Here is a 19968-nt window from a genome sequence, read left to right as displayed (position 1 = left end):
TTAAAAAGTGTGTGTGTAATAAGTTCCTCGGTTCTTTGATTCACTTCTAGAAAGTATTTACAATTCAGTGTGACAGGTTACAGGCTATTATCCATTAAAAACACTGTAAATATTCTCTAACATTCTTCTATTATGAAGCTCCAAAGTAAAGCATTTCCACTAAGGTTAATAGGCTCTGAATAGGAGAAAAATTGATTTTCTTTAGTGTTAGTTAACTGGTAAAAATAAATCCCAGGGACAAACCATGAGGCCATTCCACCTCCTTTGTATTGTTTCCCAGCAAGAAGAAAAGGGAGGAGAAATTCCCTAGTGACATGTACCAGGCATCCTGTTTTAGCACCAACTATTTTTCCAAGTGACAAGTGAAAAGTCACTTTAGGGACATGAAGCAGTTAAACTTTAATATTATTTGAAGTACTTCTATATGTCTATGGAAGCTAAAACTTATGAAGAAACTTTAGCTAGAATGTGAAATGCAAAATTAAGTAGTAATGGTTACAGGTAAATTTTTGGACTAAAGAAATTTAAGGGAGGAAAATAACCCAAAACTTTTCCAGATAAAGTCACTGTATGTAGATAAAGAGACTTCTTCATCCAGTTTGCCAATCACTTACCCATTGCTTTTGTTTCTTCCCTTTTAGCATTCAGAAGGGAAAATTTGAATTTTGCTCGAACCTCACTTTTTGGGCAGCTGACTAAAAGCAAATATAAGGACAAATAGTCTTTACTTTCATCATCTAATCCCTTTGGGTTTACCCTCAGGCACCTAAAATAAAACAATAGGTCACTTAGAGGAATTTAGTATTTGACATTAACAAAAAGACAGGCGATACTGAAATCACTTGCAAATTATATCACAACAGCACTCCTGTAATAACTCCATGTTTTTTCACTTTCTCCATTTTAGTAGGAATTAATTACTAATTTAATGTAAAATTATATTATTACCCATAGGGCCAACAACAACAATAAACCCAAAGTAAGAAAAAATACAGTTAAAAAATATAATAATAATGCTTACCATTTCATTTTATCATTTGGGCCAGAAGAAAATGTTGAACTCTTTAACACTTCACCCATTTCTTCTCGACAAAAACTGAAGTTATTAATAGTCCACATGTAGGAAAATTTCACCACTTTAACCTATGAGATCAGAAAGCCACTTTTTATACTCAGGACTTAATCTCTTAACTTGTCACGAGTCAAATATTCATTCTAATCCTTTTAGCAACGATGTCACACTGTTTTACAATTTTACAATACTACTTGTCATGACTAGAAAATTCATGTGACACGCATCAAATGCGTTTTAAATGGCTGTACCTGTGTGTAACACCAGCTTTCTGCAACAGGGCTAGGAGACATATCTCCAGGCAGCGGTGGAGTAGGTTCCCGAGACATTGCCACCTTATAACAGGCTTAAGATTCATATAGTTTCCCACAAACTTGAGTAATTTAGCTACAAGAAAAGAAATTAAATTTATTGATCAACCTTTGAAAAAATCAGGAGGGAGAATATAAAGTTGAGGAAACTACTATTAAAATTAGGGCCGAGCGGTGGTGGCGCACGCCTTTAATCCCAGCACTTGGGAGGCAGAGCCAGGCGGATCTCTGTGAGTTTGAGGCCAGCCTGGGCTACCAAGTGAGTTCCAGGAGAGGCGCAAAGCTACACAGAGAAACCCTGTCTCGAAAAACCAAAAAAAAAAAAAAATTAGATTTTAAAGAACACATTAAGTGTTCAAATAATTTTAGAAATTTTTAATAAATGAAACCATAAACATCTGTCAAATACACATCTGAAATCTAAACAAGCTCAATACTTATATATGACACTATTTTTCAAAATATCACAAATTAAAAATATTCATGTAGCATATTATAGAAACCTAATGACATCAATGTCTGATTCATCCTCTGCCATCACTTCCTGAAATCCAAAGGGCCATGAGCAAGTTATCACTAACTACTTGTCATCATCTGCCAGTTCCCAGCTCTTAGCAAAGAACCCCAGACTTCACAAAAAGCCTACAGAGAATGCAGACAACCTGGCTGTGTCATGAGACTGTATCTCTGTCAGAGTGTTTCCTTCACAGATGGACTGAATCACGTATTTCCCTTCTAGTTATCTGTTCCTGTACCAAATCAACTGGATGTACAATCAACAATCTATCTGGGTGTTGTTGAAGAGCATTTGTTTGAGATATTCTCCTTTCTCCAATGTGTACTTTTACAAACGTTGTCAAAAATCAGTTGGTTGTACTTGCATGGGAAAATTTTGATATACTAAAGCAATATATTTCATTATTGTTGAACTATGTTCTTTTCTTCAATGTTCACGTCTTCCACTCTCCTCCCATCCACTGACTGTTGTTATTGATATTGGTGAATATACTGTACTGTGTAAGAGCAATGAGAATCTACTTTTGATTTAAGAACTGATAAAGAAACCACATTAATCCTATGGAGGGATGTACTTTCGAGAAGATGACAAATCCTTCAATAAAAAAAAGAGACATAACTGTCTCTAAAACTATAGGACAGTAGTTTAAGATGAGAAAATGAAGACTGAAATAAGCCACTTGAAAGACTGAGAAAAAAATAAAGCTATAAAAGATAAAACAACAAATAAAATTGTTAATGAAGAAGAACTTTAAAACTCTGCGATACAGACATGAAGCAGGAGTCAGAAATCACTGTGCAGACCTGGATCCCTAGGCAGAGAGCAACAGGATCATGGAAACACAGCCTGGACTGCATGGAAAATTCTAGGAGGACCTACTGGAAAGGGAGAGAACTTAAGAGCCCCCAAATGGAGAGGAGGGCTATGAAATTCTGTATTTGGGGGGGAATGACATTTGTACTTAAACTCACAGCTACAGTTACCTGAAAAGGGCCTGCACAAGGTTTGACCCATTCATTCATGAATGGAGGGCTTTCCACATGGGGGGCCCAGACTATTGATAGCTGATGGGTGTTCGGGGAAAGAGTCGCTGTTTTCAATGGTGTAACACTACTGAGATATTTAGACTTGACTGAAATAACTAAAAAATGTGGACTACATGAGTGAGGTTAACAATAACAACCTAAATAAGAATTCAAAATTGGGCCAGTGAGATGGCTCAGATGGCAACAGCTCTTGCCATCAAGCCTGACAACATGATTACTATTCCTTGAATAAGGAAAAATTGATAAAGAAAGAGAATTGGCCACATGGTAAAAAAGAGAATTAACTCCTGGGGTTGTCTTCTAAGCTCTACATGTGAGGCATGGTATACAAGTGCCCCCTCCACCCTTTCCACAAACAAAAAATAGTAAACAAAACAAACAAACCAAACACAGACAAAAATCACCAATGAAATATATTACTATGAAATTCAAAATGAGGAAAAAACAAATTAATGTGGCCTTATTTTTCTACTTGCTGATTAAAACCTAAGAAAAACAGAGTGATTACTAGTCTCACAGACATTTTTCATGCTTAAAAGGCAAAATAACATTTCTAGATATGTAAAACATGTATACCATACTCACCTACTTCTTGAATGAGATAAATTCCCTCAAATTACTTCCCAGTCAGACAGAGGAAAACAACACAACAATCTCCATATAAAGCAGTTCTGATTTTTATCCCATTTGAATATGAACAAGAAACTCATGTTTTAAAGGAGATAGTGGCCAAGCATGGTGGCACACACCCATAACCCTTGTAACCCCAGCACTCAGAAGCAAGAGAACAAAGACTGTCATTGTGAGACCAGCCTGGGCTACATAGCAAGACCTTTTCTCAAAAATAATAATAAAAACAAACTCTTAAAAGACTATGATGAAGTAAATCAGTAAGTTAAAACAGTAATTAAAACTATAAAATAAGTTATTTTTTTTAATACATAAAGGGAATATATTCATCTTGTTTTTTTAAAAAGGTTAGTGTAAACTATAAGCGAGATTTGATAAGGTTTGGTATACAATAAGGGACAAATTATAGTTCATTTATTTATAAATATTTTAAGTAGCTGACATTGATATATGCTCCTCAAGCTTGGGAGACATTAATTTTAATATGAAATATGTAAAATTAAAAGCAAATAAAAGAAATAAGATTAAGAAATTGGTATGCAATAGATGAGAAATCTTCAGTTAGACAGGAAGGAGGCTACTGATGTAGCAGGAATCTTAAAGAGTCTTATTAATAAATCAAACCTGAGCCAGGTATTGGGGTGAACTGGAAGATCAGAGAATGAGAACAAGCCACAGCTAACCTCACCTGGCCAACTTCTCAGCTGGTCTTGTTTCCTCAGACTAGAAGCTTCTGTGTCCTCATCCCAATGGCTCTCAGCTGAACTGTGCTGCTCAAAACCTAAAAGCTTCACCAGCCAAATGCTTAACCAGCCAAATGCTTCTAGTTTCTGGTCCTCACGCCTTATATGCCTTTCTGCTTTCTACCACCACTCCCTGGGATTAAAGGCTAGCTTTCTGGGATTAAAGGCTCGCTTTCTGGGATTAAAGGCGTGTGTCACCAAGCCTGGCCGTTTCCAATGTGGCCTTGAACTCACGGAGATCCAGAGGGATTTCTACCTCTGGAATGCTAGGACTAAAGGTGTGAGTGCCACCATTTTCTAGCCTTTGTATCTAGTGGCTGTTCTGTCTCTGACCCCAGATAAGTTTATTAGGGTGCACAATATTTTGGGGAACACAATACCACCACAGGGTAATCTCAAAGGCTTCTCTAAAAAAATATTTGAATGGAAGACCAGAAGATGAAATAACATCAGACACAAGTCAAAGCCAGTAATTTGGAGAAGAGAAGGGCAGCAAATGTGAATGCCTTGGGCAGAAAAGCCTATGAGAGTCCTGAGAATACTGATAGCAGTCAAATGTGTCTGATGTCATTTCAAGATTTTAAGGGAAAAATATACATAATTTAGGTAATAGTGCAATTGAAAAGGCAACTTTCAGAGAACAGACTGGTTTAGTAAAAGCCAGGGAAGAATACATGCTGGAAAGCAAATTATGAGGCTATTAAGGACAGTTTGACAAGAGATAATGCTACCTCAGTAAAATTACAGAAAAGGGCCCTCTCATTTGAAGAAATATTTGACAATCAACAAAATTTTTGATGGACTGAAATTAAAGTGAGGAGCAATCAAGGATAAGTTCTTGTTTAGGACTTGAGAAATGGGAGAATGTTGATACCATACACTAAGACAGGGAAAACGGTAAAATTGGGGGCTGGAGAACAGGTTCCAATATAGTGAGTGTGCAACATCACAGTATATCTCAAGTGGAACAACTTTCAAATTAATCTTTCCATTAGATTGTGCCACTTCCTTTTTATTATTAACATCAGTTCTAATGTAGTGACCCAGATGTGCTCACAGGTTGCATAAAGTAAGTAAATAAATAAATAGAACCTGTCATAACATGCTTGTAGCACAATGATAAACTGAGGGATCAACAATTAGCTAAGTAAAATTGAAAATTAGGATACTGGAGGCATCCTTGAAAGCACTCAAATATTTGTTTCCTCATAGTTCACAATGGCTGAGCCACAGCATCAACCTATTCAAGAAAAAAACTAAAGAAAAGGTTTGCATGGTTAGAAAGGATTTTTTTTTTTTCAGTCTGGATTCTTTTCAAATGAAGTATCTATGACATGGGGTTACAGAGAATACTGCTCAACTGCATCTTGCGCACTTTATAAGGTATTATGACTGTTTATGTTTCAGTAATGCTGTTAGTAGTAATAACCTCACCTTAACTAGGAAAAAGATTTCGAATGTTTTAAAAACTTCTACTTTAGAATGTACGTAATCGACAAGGGATTGAACACACATTTGCCTGTCTCCAAACTGCTATGGGATGTTCTGTATGTTAAATGTGTTGCTCTGATTGGTTAATAAATAAAACACTGATTGGCCAGTAGCCAGGCAGGAAGTATAGGTGGGACAAGCAGAGAAGAGAATTCTGGGAACAAGAAGGCTGAGTCAGAGAGACGCTGCCAGCTGCCACCATAAGTACCAACATGTAAGAAACTGATAAGCCATGAGCCACATGGCAACTTATAGATTAATAATTATGGGTTAATTTAAGACAGCTAGCAAGAAGCCTGAGCCATTAGGCCAAACACTTTAAATAATATAAGTGTCTTTGTGTTTATTTTATAAGTGGGCTATCAGACTGTCAGGGCTTGGCAGACCCGGAGAGAAGCTCTCCAGCTACACCAAACCTATGCTCCTCCCCTAGATTACTGCTGCCCATAAAAAGTGTAGAGATGCAACAGACCCACTGTTTCAACACTTAATATTACAGATAATCAAAAGACATAGATTAAAGTAGAATAATAAACCATCAGTTTTACAGTGTTAGGCAAATACTGGAATAAGGGACAAAGATGAGCCTCCAATGTCAACTTTACTGTTTCCAGTATTCTTTTCCAATCTCTTTATTTTAAAAGAAAAAAATAATATATTCTATTATCCAATGCCATTTAGGCTTTCTTATATTTGTTCTTTCAAAAAAAGCTTGCATAAAAAGATGCTAGAGTACACTGCATTTAAGTTTGCAGTCCACCATGTCCAGACAGCTCCGAGCTTGGAGTAAAACTGAGGACTCCCTTTCCAGCAGGCTTCCCTCCCTACCTGGATAGTGTCTCCAGGAGGCCTGACCTTATCTGGAAGCTGTCTCTAAGCCTGGATGCCTGATCTATCTCAAATGTGACCTTTGACACAGCTCCCTGCAGATGTTCTCCCCCTGCTGCACATATGATAATTGGGTTTTGTGCTCCCATCGTATGATATAACTGTGTTGCCAAATATAAATTATGTGATGCCCCAGCTGCTGTCTCCATTCTACATATTTCCCCTCACTCTGAAATAAAGCTGAGCTGTAACACTGAAACTGTCTCCCAGAAAGCTGTTTGCATCATAGTCACAGGCCTTACAAAGTCCTGCAGGCTGCCTCTGCTCCCTCTGTCCTAGTAGCCTGGTGGGCAATGGACGACGAGGAAAAGGGATACCCAAAAAAACTAAAACATAAATAAAATAATATCTAGTGTAACAAACAATGTATGAGAACCAATAAACAAAAGACTTCTTCCTTATTCTACGGATATATGACAGAGCCATGGCATGATAAATCCATCCTAAGTTTAAAAACACACTGAACATCACAGCATAATTATTTAATACACCATTGTATTTACTTGCATGGCTGAATGGCAAGTGTATCTTGCTGTAGTCTAATATCCTGAGAATGTAACAATGCTAGCCTAAGAAAATATCAAACTTTAAAGTTGAAAGTACAGTGTCTACTGAATGTAGACTACTTTCATAAAGTAGTAAAAGTCAAATGTTAAATCAATGTACATGAAGGACTGTCTGGACACGCTTTAGAAATTTCAAGTGTGATATTTCCCACTTTATTTATTAAAGGAAAAATGAGTCTTACGAGAATGAACATGTACAAGACTATTTTATGAAAGCATCAGAATTAATGTTTTAAACAGATGTATATTAATATAACTACCTATGTTCACTACAAAATTTCCCAGTATTTAGGAGAAAATAAAGATCAGGTCAAATAACCAGGTACCTACATTTCTTCTCCCTACCAGAAGTAACCTGTAGCCTGAGATTGCTGATAATGTTAAAAGAATGTGGAGAGATTTATCAATGAATCCCTAAGCTTTACAGGCAGAAAGTTACAGATGTAATAAATATATGGACAGATATGACTAAGAAATACTAATGACACTAAATGTAATAAATAATCTAGCAAAGACTGTCAAAATAAATTTTTTGCGATATTGGAATAATAATAGTAATAAAACCCTTATAGTTAGTGGACTGTTAATGAAGAAAGAACTTACTAAGTTCAGTTATAAATTATCTGACATTTTAATAAATGTGTCTGTCAGGGTCTCCTTCATCAGTAGCCATACCATTATCAGCCCATGTGCTGTGGGATGTTCTGTATGGCAAATGTGTTGCTAATTAGTCAATAAATAAAACACTGATTGGCCATTGGCTAGGCAGGAAGTGTAGGCGGGACAAGGAGGAGAATAAAGCTGGGAAGTGGAAGGCTGAGTCAGAGAGACACTGCCAGCCGCCATAATGACAAACAGCATGTGAAGATGCCGGTAAGCCACGAGCCTTGTGGCAAGGTATAGATTAATGGAAATGGATTAATTTAAGCTGTAAGAACAGTTAGCAAGAAGCCTGCCACGGCCATACAGTTTGTAACCAATATAAGTAAGTCTCTGTGTTTACTTGGTTGAGTTTGAGCGACTGTGGGACTGGCAGGTGAGAGAGATTTGTCCTGACTGTGGGCCAGGCAGGAAAACTCTAGCTACACCCATGTTCTGAAAACAGGGTACCAGGGAACCAGTACCAAAGAGAGCATGTGAACTTTATTCTAAAACAACTGTGGTTCTATCTTGAACTGGCTTGGTAACTCTCTGAAAGCCTGGCTCAAGGGTTTGCCTGTTTCACCTGTTTCCACACTTTGGGAATGCAGAAGTGGCATTCTGGTCTCTAACATTCATTAAAACACTTAAAAGTAAGTCTACTAGCTGAAGTCACCTAGAACAAGAAATGGGAATGAGTGCAAGCAGCAGAGGTCATAAAGGACAGCAGAGGAAGGAAAAGTCTAAAAAGAAAAATGTTGCAGTTTGAATGTAAAATGTCTCCCATAGCCTCGTGTGTTTGAACTCTTGTTCCCTACATAGTGGCCCATATGGATATGCAACTTTTAGGAAGTTGTACTTTGCTGACAAAATACATCACCAGGAGAGGGCTCCGAGGTCTCGCCCCCAACCCCTTTCCTTTTGTATGAGGATGAAATGTGATCACTCTGCTTCCTAGCGGACAGGCCAGCCTAGCTCCTGCTGCCATGCCTTCCCTGTCATGATAGATAGACTGTATCTCCTCTGGAACTGACAAAAGAAGTTTTTTCACTAACTTGCTTTATGTCAAGGTACTTTATTACAGGAACAGAAGAGTTACTAATACAGATAACTAGTGGACTAAAGCTTTGAAAAAGTCCTCCCACATTATACTGGAAATCGTGAACGCCACATGCATGCCAAGGGCTAACTATATTAGTAGATAGGATACTATTAGACATTAACCTTTCAATTCTTAATACAGGTGCTGAACAAAGTGAAAGTGAAAACTAAGTCAAAGATGTAAATGACTGGGCTAAACATTTAAATAAGTGTCCCAAAAAGACAATTAGCACAGGCACTAAATCAACAATTAATAATGGGACTTCATGAAACTGAGAACCTTCTGCACCACAAAGGACACCATACTTTAGACAAAGCAGCAGCCTACAAAATGGGAAAAGATTTTTAGCAACTATACATGCAAGAGAGGACTAATATCCAAAATATATGTAAAGAACTCAAAACACAAGATAGCAAAAAAGCAAGTGATCCAATTAAAAAATGGGGTACAGAGCAGGTCTTCTGTATATATGTTATGGCTATTAGCTTGGTGCTTTTGTGGGATTCCTAACAGTGGGAGCTGGTGTATCTCTGACTCTTTTGACTGCTCTTGAGACTCTTTTCCTTCTATTGGGCTCCTTGTCCAGCCTCTGTATGAGGGCTTTCACCGTCTTAGTGTATCTTGTTTTATCTTATTTAGCTGTCACCTCTTGGAGGCCTGCTCTTTTCTAAAGAGGAAACAGGGCGGTAGGGGGAGTGAAACAGGGGGAGAGTACAGGTGTGGGGTAGCTCAGAGAAGTGAATGGAGGGGAAACTGTGGCTAGGATGTATTGTATGAGAGAAGAATCTGTTTTCAATTTAAAAAAGAAAAAATAGGGTATATATCTAAACAGAATTCTCAAAAGAGGAAACTCAAATGGCAGAGAAACACTTAAAGAAATGTTCAAAATCTTTAGCCATCATGGAAATACAAACCAAAACTACTTTGAGATTTCATCTTATATTTCACCTGTCAGAATGGCTAAGATCAATAAAACAAGTGACAGCTCATGATGGTGAGGATGTGGAATAAGAAACATTCATCCATTGCTGGTGGGAGTGCAAACCTGTACAGTCACTATGGACATCAGTGCAGTGGTTTCTCAAGAAGATAGGAATTGATTTTCCTCAAGATACAGATATACCACTCTTGGGCGTATACCCTAAAGATGGTTCGTCCTAACACAAAGATATCTACTCAAGTATGTTCATTCTGTTTTATTCACAATGGCCAAAAACTGAACAACCTAGATGTCTCTTAACAGAAGAATGGATGAAGAAAATGTAGTTCACTTTCACAATGAAGTGTGATTAGGCCATTAAAAAAAATACATCCTGAAATTTTCAGACAAATGGATGTAGTGATATATTCTGTATCAAATAAAGCTTGCCTAAGGATCAGAGGACAGAGCCAGCCACTAGATTAAACATAGAGGCCAGGCAGTGGCGGCACACACCTTTAATCCTAGTACTCAGGAGGCAGAGAGCTATCTGGATCTCAGTGAGTTCAAAGCCACCCTGGATTATATGAGATTGATTCAGTCTAGGAGAGAAACAGAGCAAGGCAGTGGTAGCACACACCTTCAATCCCAGGGGGAGTCATACACCTTTAATCTCAGCACTTGAGATCTCATGCCTTTGCTACCAGTATTTGGAAAGCATACACTCCATTAATCCCAGCACTAGGAAGGAAGTGAAATGGCTGAGCGAAGAAAGGATATAAGGAGTGAGGAGACAGGAACTAGAGCCTTTTTGGCTAAGGATTCAGAGGCTTTCGGTCAGGGGATTTGTGGAGATAGGATCTCATCTTCCTTTCGGCCTGAGGTAGTGGTAAGAAGTTTCTCTAGTGGCTTGTTCCTTTGTCTCTCTGATCTTTCAGCATTTACTCCAATATCTGGCTTTTTATTATAGGATAATTTAGCAATTAGTGCAACAAAACTAGAAAAAAAAATCATCCCGAGTGAGGTATCCCAGACCCAGAAGGACAAATAAGGTATGTAACTGCTTATAGGTGGATATTAGCTCTTACATCAGTGATAACCAAATAACAATCCCTAGAACAACAGAGCTTAGGTACAGAATAAGGGACTAGAGGATATAGATAGTTCTTGTTAGGAATGGAAAAATCAAATAGATAATTATAGATGGATGGAGGATGGCTGGATCAGGATTAACTTGGAAGGGGAAAGGGGAGGAAGAACAGGAGGGGGAGTGGGTTGAGGGAGGGAATATGGGGAGAAACAGCTAAAAGTAAGGACCATTTGAGGGGTAGTATGAAAACCAAATAAAGTAGAATCTTCCTAAAATATATACATATATAAAAGTGATCTAAATGAAATAATGGGAAGAGTCCCAACAGGTAATCTCATTACCAAACAAATCTCCCAGCACTGGAACTGAGTCACATCTAATTGAGTTAGTGGTCAAAGGGGTGACACAGGAATCCCCAACTCAGGCAGTTGCCAAGACTACAGGTTTCTCTCTACAAACTGACAGCAGGGCCCCATTGCTGATGACAACATCTATAGAATGCACTGAAGAGAGAAAAGTTGAGCTGGTGCCTTCACCCATATGTCCTATGTTGTTGGTACAGAAAGGCACTCTGTACACCACCAAAAGAGAAATATAAACACCAAACCAGCCACAAACCTTTTGATCTACAATGCTGTACTGCCTGCAAGATATGCTAGGGCAATAGTGGCACAAAGCCTGTGGGAGTAGCTAACCAATATCTGATTTTACTTAAGGCCCACTCCACAAGATGGAACCCATACGTGATACTGCTTGGGTCGAAAAAAAGCCAGAGATTAGATAAGCTAGGTATCTAGGGTAAAACAAAATACTACTGGTCTTTAAAAAAAAAGTGATAAAATGACTCCTTAATGATATTCTGTTATACTCATAGATCAGTGACTTCTTCAGCCATCATTAGAGAAGTGTCTTCCTGCAGCAGATAGAAACAAACATAGAAACCCCAGCTAGACATTTCAAAGAGGATGAAAGTTCTTGGAACACTCAGCCCCAAATGGAATGTCTCCTTCAAATCCCTCCCCTCAGAGTTCAGGGGACCCCTCAGAAGAGGAAGCAGAAAGAGTGTTAAGAGCCAGAGGGGATGACAGACACTAAGAAAATAAGGCCCTCTAAATCAACATCAGCAAAGCTCAGGAGAACTCACAGAAACTGAAACAGATGCACAGCGCCTGCACAGGTCTGCACCAGATCTGCTGCATCCACTTTATTGCTTCCAGTTTAGTGTTTCCATGGGACTCCTGAGTGTGCAAACAAGTAGATCTCTTCACTCTTGTGTTCTCTTCTTTCTGTTGTTTTGTCTTGTCCAATTCAAATATGATGCTTTTGTTTTATTTTTGTTATTGTGCTGTCTGGATTTATGTCACCTTGACACAAGCTAGAGTCACTGGAAAGGAGGGAACCTCAATTGAGAAAATGCTTCAAAAGGATGGGGTTATAGTCAGGCCTGTAGCATATTTTCTTAATTAGTGATCAAATGACAGAGGGCCCGGTCCATCATGGCTGGTACTTCCTTGGATAGGTGGTCCTGTGGTGTATACGAAATCAAGCTAAGCAATCCAGTGGAAGGAAGCCAGTAAGCAACACCCCTCCATGGCCTCTGCATCAGCTCTTACCTCCAGGTTCCTGCCCTATTTGAGCTCTTGTTCTGACTTCCTTCAATGATGAACAGCAATATGGAAGTATAAGCTAAGAAAACCTTTCCACCCCAACTCGCTTTTTGGTCATGGTGTTTCATCACAGCAATAGAAACAGAAACTAATTTCTCTTAGAAGCCTGGTTTTGTTTTGTTTTGTCTTGAGGAGTGACAGAAAAGGAGGTAGATCTGGATAGGAGGGGAGGTGGGAAGCAAGTGGGAGGAATAGAGGCAAGGTAAATTGAAAACAACAAATATTGTGTAAAAAAAAAATCTATTTTCAATAAAAGGAAAAAAGTTGAGGACATTTTTTTTAAAAAGAAGTGTCCCCAAAGTAACAGCCAATCTGCAGAGACTACAGTTTTAATTTGTCTTGAGAACTTACTATGTAGGCACTGCATCTGCATCATTCCTGCCCTTCCAGCTCTATACTCACAGAAACCAAAGTCTAAAATCACACACACACATGCACATGTGTACACACACACACACACACACACACACACACACACACACACACAAAATCTCAAGCAAATAATATCTAATCAAGAACTGAGTGGCTAGTCAAAAAATTGTTATAAGTGACCAGTAACACATTACCTTGAAAAAGAGTCAATTCATAAAAAAGTTTTAATATGTAATTCACACACACACACACACACACACACCTTTAATCATATCATGCAAAAATTAACAGAAAAGAACAGAGCTTTCTCTATTAATAGATAAATACATCTTTCCTCAACGTTCTATAATACACAGAAGAACCAAGTTGTAACAAGATGACTTTAACAGTAGTATAAACGAATCAGACCTAGCAGTCATTTCATCCTTTAACAGCTTAAGTCCATAAAAAAAATGCAACAGATTTGAAGATTAAGGTCTTATAAAGTGTTTCCTCTGATTTTAAGAGAGTCAAACTAAAAATTTATAACAAGTAAAATTCATAAGAATGTAAAATTAAACAATAAATGGAAAAAAAACCCACAAGATTATAAAATACATTGAGACAAGGAAACAAGGAAAGAGAAAAAAAACAACATACCACAGCTCAGGACATGGGGTGACAGCAGTGCTCAGAGTTAAGACAAGTAGCTAAGCTAAACACATGCATTTCAAAGGTTTTAAGACCACTCCACACCATGGCCACTCCACATTGCCCATATATCATAAAGATACACAGAGGTTATCTGCATTCCCCTTGCCAGCACTCTTCCATTCAGGTCACTCTTAAGCCCCATAGTGGCTTGCCAGGAACATGACTGCCTCCTAATCTCTCTTCCTTCCTTTGGGACTTCCCAGTTCTCAGCCTGCTCCCCACAAAGCACTCTCCAGACATGGCTAGAGAACCTTCTCCCTTCACAACTTAACAGAGCCCAGGCAGCTGCCTGACTGAGACCCTCAATTGTCTTATTCAACCTTGATATCCAGTACATACTGCCAAGGGACACTTGTTCCAAGTGACTTGATCATTTCACAGAAGACCCCAGACTATAGCTGACAAACAGATGAGCCCCCCATTATTAGACCAACAGGGAACACAGACATCCCAACCCTGTGATGAATTTTATTCTGAACACTATAAACACCCATGCTGAAAGTGATCTGAACAAAAAAGAAAAATTTAACTAACTACAAATGTGCAAATCCAAACACAGAAATAAAAACAAAATAATTTCTCATCCAAAAAGTAAAATCCCATAATGGTCCCTATTGAAAATAACCTGGAAAAACTCCCAGACACAGAATTCAAAAGAATGATTGTAAATATGGTTAAACCACTCAAAGAATAAAAAGACAAAGCAATGAGTGAAATAAGGAGGTCAATCCCAAACAGGAAGATAGATTTTGAATCTATGAAGAAAACCCAGGCTTTAAGAATGCTTGAAATGAAAAATTCAGTAAGCCAATTAAAAATTTCAGTGGAAAGCCTCACCAACAGAATTGAACACTTCAAAAACAGAAAGTCAGAGGTGTTAGATGAATCAGAGGAACTAGAACACCTGGTAAACATCAAGGAAAAGTTTGGAAAAAAAATGCATGAAAAGAACATGGAAAAATGTTGTAACACCATAGGAAAAAAAAAAAAACCCCTAACCCTGAATTATAGAGAACACCACCTTAGGGAAAACATACAGAATATCTTCAGCAAAACAGAAGAAAATTCTCCAAATTAAGAGAAAAGGATGCCCAAACAAAGAGACCTACAGAACAGCAAACAGACGAGACAAGAAAAGTAATTCTCCATGAGTTACAGTTAAAATATTACAAACACATAATACGCAAAGGGTACTGAAAGCTGCAAATGAAAATATCAAGTCACATACAAAGGCAGGCCAATTGGAATACTATGATATTTAACAGAAATCTTCAAAGTCAAAAGGGCCTAGAAAGATATATTCCAAGTTCCAAAAGACTACAATTGTCAAACACATTATTATATCAAGAAAAACCCCATTAAAATTGAAGGAGAAATAAAAATCTTCCATAATAAAAAGAGATTACAGATAGTTATCTGCTAAAAATGTTCCACAGTAGATACTGATGAGAATAGTTCAACTTGAAGAGAAAAATAAACACACCCAAGAAGTCAGAGATCAAACAAACAAAAAAAAACCAATACCAGCACAAGTGGTTATCAAAAGAAACCAAAAAACAAAACAAAACAAAAAACACCACAAAATCAACAAACTGACATAAATTAACATGTGTTGTTCAAATAACTCTGAATACTAATGGTCTAAATTCCTTGATGAAAAGGTAAAGATTCACAGATTGGATTATAAACCCATCTTTTTGCTACCTCCAAGAAACATACCTCACCATCAATGATAGCTACCACCTGAGGGTGAAGGATAAGAAAAGGCATTCCAAGCAAATAGAACTAAGAACCAAAAAGAGATTGCTATTCCAGTATCTGACAAAATAGACTTCAAACAAAAATTAGTTAGAAAAGATAAGGACATGTTACATTTATTAAAGGGAAAATGCACCAACATGATGGTATAGTCCTAAGCATATAAGTACCAAACACAGAGGCACCAAATTCAATATAAGAAATACTGTTAGATATAAAATCACTGACTGAACCCAATACAGTGATAGTGGGTAATTCCAATACCCCACTTTCACAGATAGAAAGGTCATCTAGAAAAACAATAACAACAAAAAGCCTAGAGTTAATGACATCATGAATCAAATGGACCTAACAGATATCTACAGAACATTGCTCCCACACAAAAGGATACACATTCTTCTCAGCAGCCCATTGTACTTTCTCCAAAATCAACCACATATGAGGGCACAAAGCAAGTCTTAACACTCATAGGAAAATTGAAATAACATTTTGCATTCTATCTGATCACAGTGGAATAACATTGGATATCAACAGCAATAGAAAGAACAGAAATAACACAAATTCATGGAAATAATACACTATTGAATGAGAATTCAACAAAGGCAAAAATGAAGAAGGAAAATTTAAAATCCCTAGAATTGAACAAAAATGAAAACACAACATACCACAATCTATGGGACAAAGTGAAGGTAGTTCTAAAAAGAGACTTCACAGAATTAAATGCCTACACCAGTGGTTCTCAACCTATAGATCACTACCCTTTAACAGGGGTCACCTAAGACCACTGGAAAACACAGATATTTGCATTACAATTCCTAACAGTAGCAAAATTACAGTTATGAAGTAGCAACGAAAATAATTTTATGGTTGGGTGTCACCAAAACATAAGGAACTGTATTAAAGGGCAGTAGCATTAGGAAGGCTGAGAACTACTGAACTAGAAGGAGTTAGGTAAGGGAGTGTGTTAGCTAGTTTTATGTCAACTTGACAGAAGCTAGAATTATCTGAGAAAAGGAAACAATAATTGAGAAAATTCCTCATTAAGACTAACCTGTAGGTAAGACTATGGCGTCCTGTCCTGACTAATGATAGACGTTGGTGGACCCAGCTCACAATGGGTGGTACCATCCTTGGGCAAGTAATCTCATGTATTGTAAGAAACCAGAATGAGCAAACCAAGAGGATAAGCAGTGTTCCTCCAAGGCCTCTGCTTTAGTTTCTGCTTTGAGTTCCTGCCCTGACTTGCTCCAGTGATTAAAGTGTGGACTGAGAATTGAAAGATGAAATAAACCCTTACATCCCCAAGGTGCTTTGGTTGTGGTATTTTATCACAGTAATGGAAACCCTAATTAAGACAGGGTAAATATGATCAAAGTACATTGTACAAAATTCTCAATGAACTAATAAAAGGTAAATAATTATCATTAAAAGCGATTATTGAAATTTATCACATTAATCATAAAAATGAAGTAAAAAGCTTACTTTGATAGTGGCAGAAAAGCATTTGACAGTGACTAGCAGTGGTGGTGCACACCTGTAACCCAAGACACTCGAAAGTCTGAGGCAGAAGTTTTCCAAGTATCAGGTATCCCTTAGCTACACATTGAGTTCAAGGCTGGCCTAGGCAACTGAGATCCTGTCACAGAATAATTTGGTAGCGCTTGCCTGTTTTGAGCAATTCATCTTACACGAGATGCTTGAAGATGAATTCTTTCGAGCATGTTAGTAGCACAAAATAATGTTTGGTTAAAGCCACAAAGCAGTGGAAATGGAGTTTATGATCTCAGACATAAGGCCTTCTATCCAATTGTCCAATTTCAAGATACTTACTTATGATGGAACTTTTAAACAGTACAGTTTAAGACAGTAATATGCATACTGTTTATCTGCCATGTTTATTCCCTAATATACCAATGAGATAAAAAATATTCATGGGGAAAATGATAAACAAGCTCTAATAGGGCTGAAAAATTAAAAGGGGGGGTGGATAATGGTGGAAAAAGATAAATTTTGAGATATTCAATGTCAAGAAATATTAAAAGTTATCCAAGAAATAGGAGAAATATTAGAATCCAAGATACTAGAAATAATTCCTCTGGGGAAGTAAAAAAAAAAAAAAGAAAAAAAAAGGTCTTTTTGTAATACAAAGAGCCAGCAAAAAGGCAAATGCAATCATCAGGATCATTACTTCATAAGCAGACTAGACTGGACTGGCAGACACAGTTGGCTTTTCACAAGGATGAGCCATGTTTTTACCATCTTGCCAAACTCTAAGAACTGTCCTCCAAAGGACATGGAACATTTGAATACATATACTTTTTTCTAAGTATGTCATTTCATGAGAAGCAAAGAGGACACACAGGACTCACTCTGAATATCCTAAGAGATATTAGGGATGTAAGAGAAGATGACAGAAAATAAAATTAAAGGTCTTTTCTATAAAAAAAATAAATCCTTACTTTGACATAGGTAAAAGTTCCCAACATACAAGGAAGTCATCACACTGAGACACCCTTAACTCTTTCATTGAAAGTGTACAGAGCATTTCTACTCAGAAGAGCATTGCTGAGGAAAACCTGCACAACTTGAGAGAAAACCATACCAGTCAAATACCATTACTTTGCAAAATTGTCCTCGACCTTAAAATATAAGCATATCATGAAGGAGAAACTACAGCTAGCAATTAACTAAACCAGCATAATCCCTAAGTATTTATCCTTATACCCACAGATAAATGTACTTCTCACCCCTCACCAAAGAAACTTCTCTTTGGAACATATCTAGAGACTATTATTACTGAAAACTAAAGCCAATCAAAATGAAGAGTTATGGAGGCCAGATGTTATCCCAGAAGATAACATCTACAACACAACTCCTGCACCTAAAGCTTGGGGATTATTTTAATAGTTAGGGAGGAAAGATTTTAAGAGTCAGAGAATTTTAAGAGCCAAATAAACAGGAAGTCTGCTGTGAGATTGTGTCTCTTAGAAATGTCAAATAAGCCACACCCATGAAGTCTCACCAACATGGCTGCCTAAACAAGACCTGAACAAGGGTAATACCAATGGACATGCTAACATGGAAGGGCGAAAGTTCCTGAGGCCTCAGTCCTGATCAAACAAGGAATGCTGAGAACAAGAGAAATAGTCTTTCCCAGGGAGTACACCAATTGGTTATTCAATACCAAATGGTCAGCCCTGAAAAACATATACATACAATATATACAAGTAGTATTATATAGAATGAGCAGGTTTTCTGTATGTGTATGAATATATATTATATACATAAACACATGTATCTAACAACAATTAAAGAAAAAGGGCCATAAGTTTGAAAGAGAACAAGTAGAGTACATGGGAGGTTTGAAGGAAAGAAAGAGAAACAGGAAATGATATAATACATATGATCTAAAAAAATTCAAGAAAACATATTTAAACAAAAATATGAGCAGAAGCACTAGGGCTAACATTCATTTGGGAAGAACAAATGACATTCAAAAGAAAAACCAAAATAAGAGAAAAACAGAAACAAGTAACTTAAATAGTCAATTCAAGAAACAGAAAGGTAGACTTAAATTTTCTTAGAAAATAGGCAGAGACAGGAGGATCTACGTGAGTTTGAGGTCTGCAGGTTCTAGGCCCTCCAGGGCTACAAGGAGACTGTTTAAAAATGTGAGAAAAAGTAAAAGTCTTCTGATAAAGTTAATTTGAATAAAACAAGAATAAGCTGTTTTGAAAAGGTGTTCATAAATGGGAATTATTAGAGAAAGACTAATTCAATCTGCAACATAAGTAAAAAGGCTACAACTCACTCATAATTAGAAAATAAAAGATAAAAAGATTATTTTTGAAGACCCAAATATAGGAAATAATGAGCCACTGGGAACCAGATTTAGCAACAAGTACTCACGAACAAGATTAAAAGAAGATTAACAGTGATACATACATTTAAAAAAAAGGGTAACAGTCATGAGATGAAGGAGGCATAAGGTTATAGTCAGGTCTCATAATATGTCAAGAATGATTACTGAGAGAAGAGCAACACACAGACACTTCTGGTAAAACTTCAGGATTCTATTTTTTAAATATGTAAAGAAAATCCTAAAATTCACCATGTTATCTACGAAAGACCAAGCCACACTGAAATCTGAATGTTGCTAACACAAATAGTAAGTATTTTTAAGATTTTCTGAGAAAAAAAAAAATGAGCTTGGAATTCCATAATCAAATTTACTTACATTTGAGTGTCAAAAAAAGAACAGTTTCAAACTACAAACACTTAAACAGTTCACTCGCCTCCACTAACAATTACTCAATATTGTATTCTGAACCCAATGAACCCTACATTTTTTCTATATCACATAGCTGATTTGTTTTCTAACCTTACTCCTTCACAGTATACTTTATATCCCTTATAATGTGGATGCTTCATTTTGAGGACTACAGCTCTAACCAAGTGAAAAAG

The 19968-nt window shown here is 37.2% G+C and overlaps 1 protein-coding gene across 7 annotated transcripts in view; it reads right to left on the bottom strand.

The window, feature by feature from the left end:
• Window positions 1-19968, bottom strand: part of Spopl (speckle type BTB/POZ protein like) — a 69662-nt gene that overhangs the window by 24696 nt on the left and 24998 nt on the right. For 4 of the 7 annotated variants that reach the window (XM_052724097.1, XM_052724095.1, XM_052724098.1 and 1 more), the window contains exons 2-4: window positions 1324-1459; window positions 1022-1143; window positions 615-766 (exon numbers count right to left, since the gene is read on the bottom strand). In XM_052724097.1, the coding sequence (XP_052580057.1) occupies window positions 615-766; window positions 1022-1143; window positions 1324-1401 (352 nt within the window). In that variant the 5' untranslated portion in view covers window positions 1402-1459. Of the gene's footprint in view, window positions 1-614; window positions 767-1021; window positions 1144-1323; window positions 1460-19968 lie in introns of those variants that run through there. The other 3 variants (XM_052724099.1, XM_052724101.1, XM_052724100.1) reach the window with 2 other exon arrangements.

This window comes from Peromyscus californicus, unplaced genomic scaffold, assembly GCF_007827085.1.
Source record: "Peromyscus californicus insignis strain IS unplaced genomic scaffold, ASM782708v3 Scaffold_7__1_contigs__length_154581171, whole genome shotgun sequence".
Lineage (NCBI taxonomy): Eukaryota > Metazoa > Chordata > Mammalia > Rodentia > Cricetidae > Peromyscus > Peromyscus californicus.
Note: the sequence above shows the minus strand (reverse complement) of the source record. Positions and strands in the feature narration are given on the sequence as shown.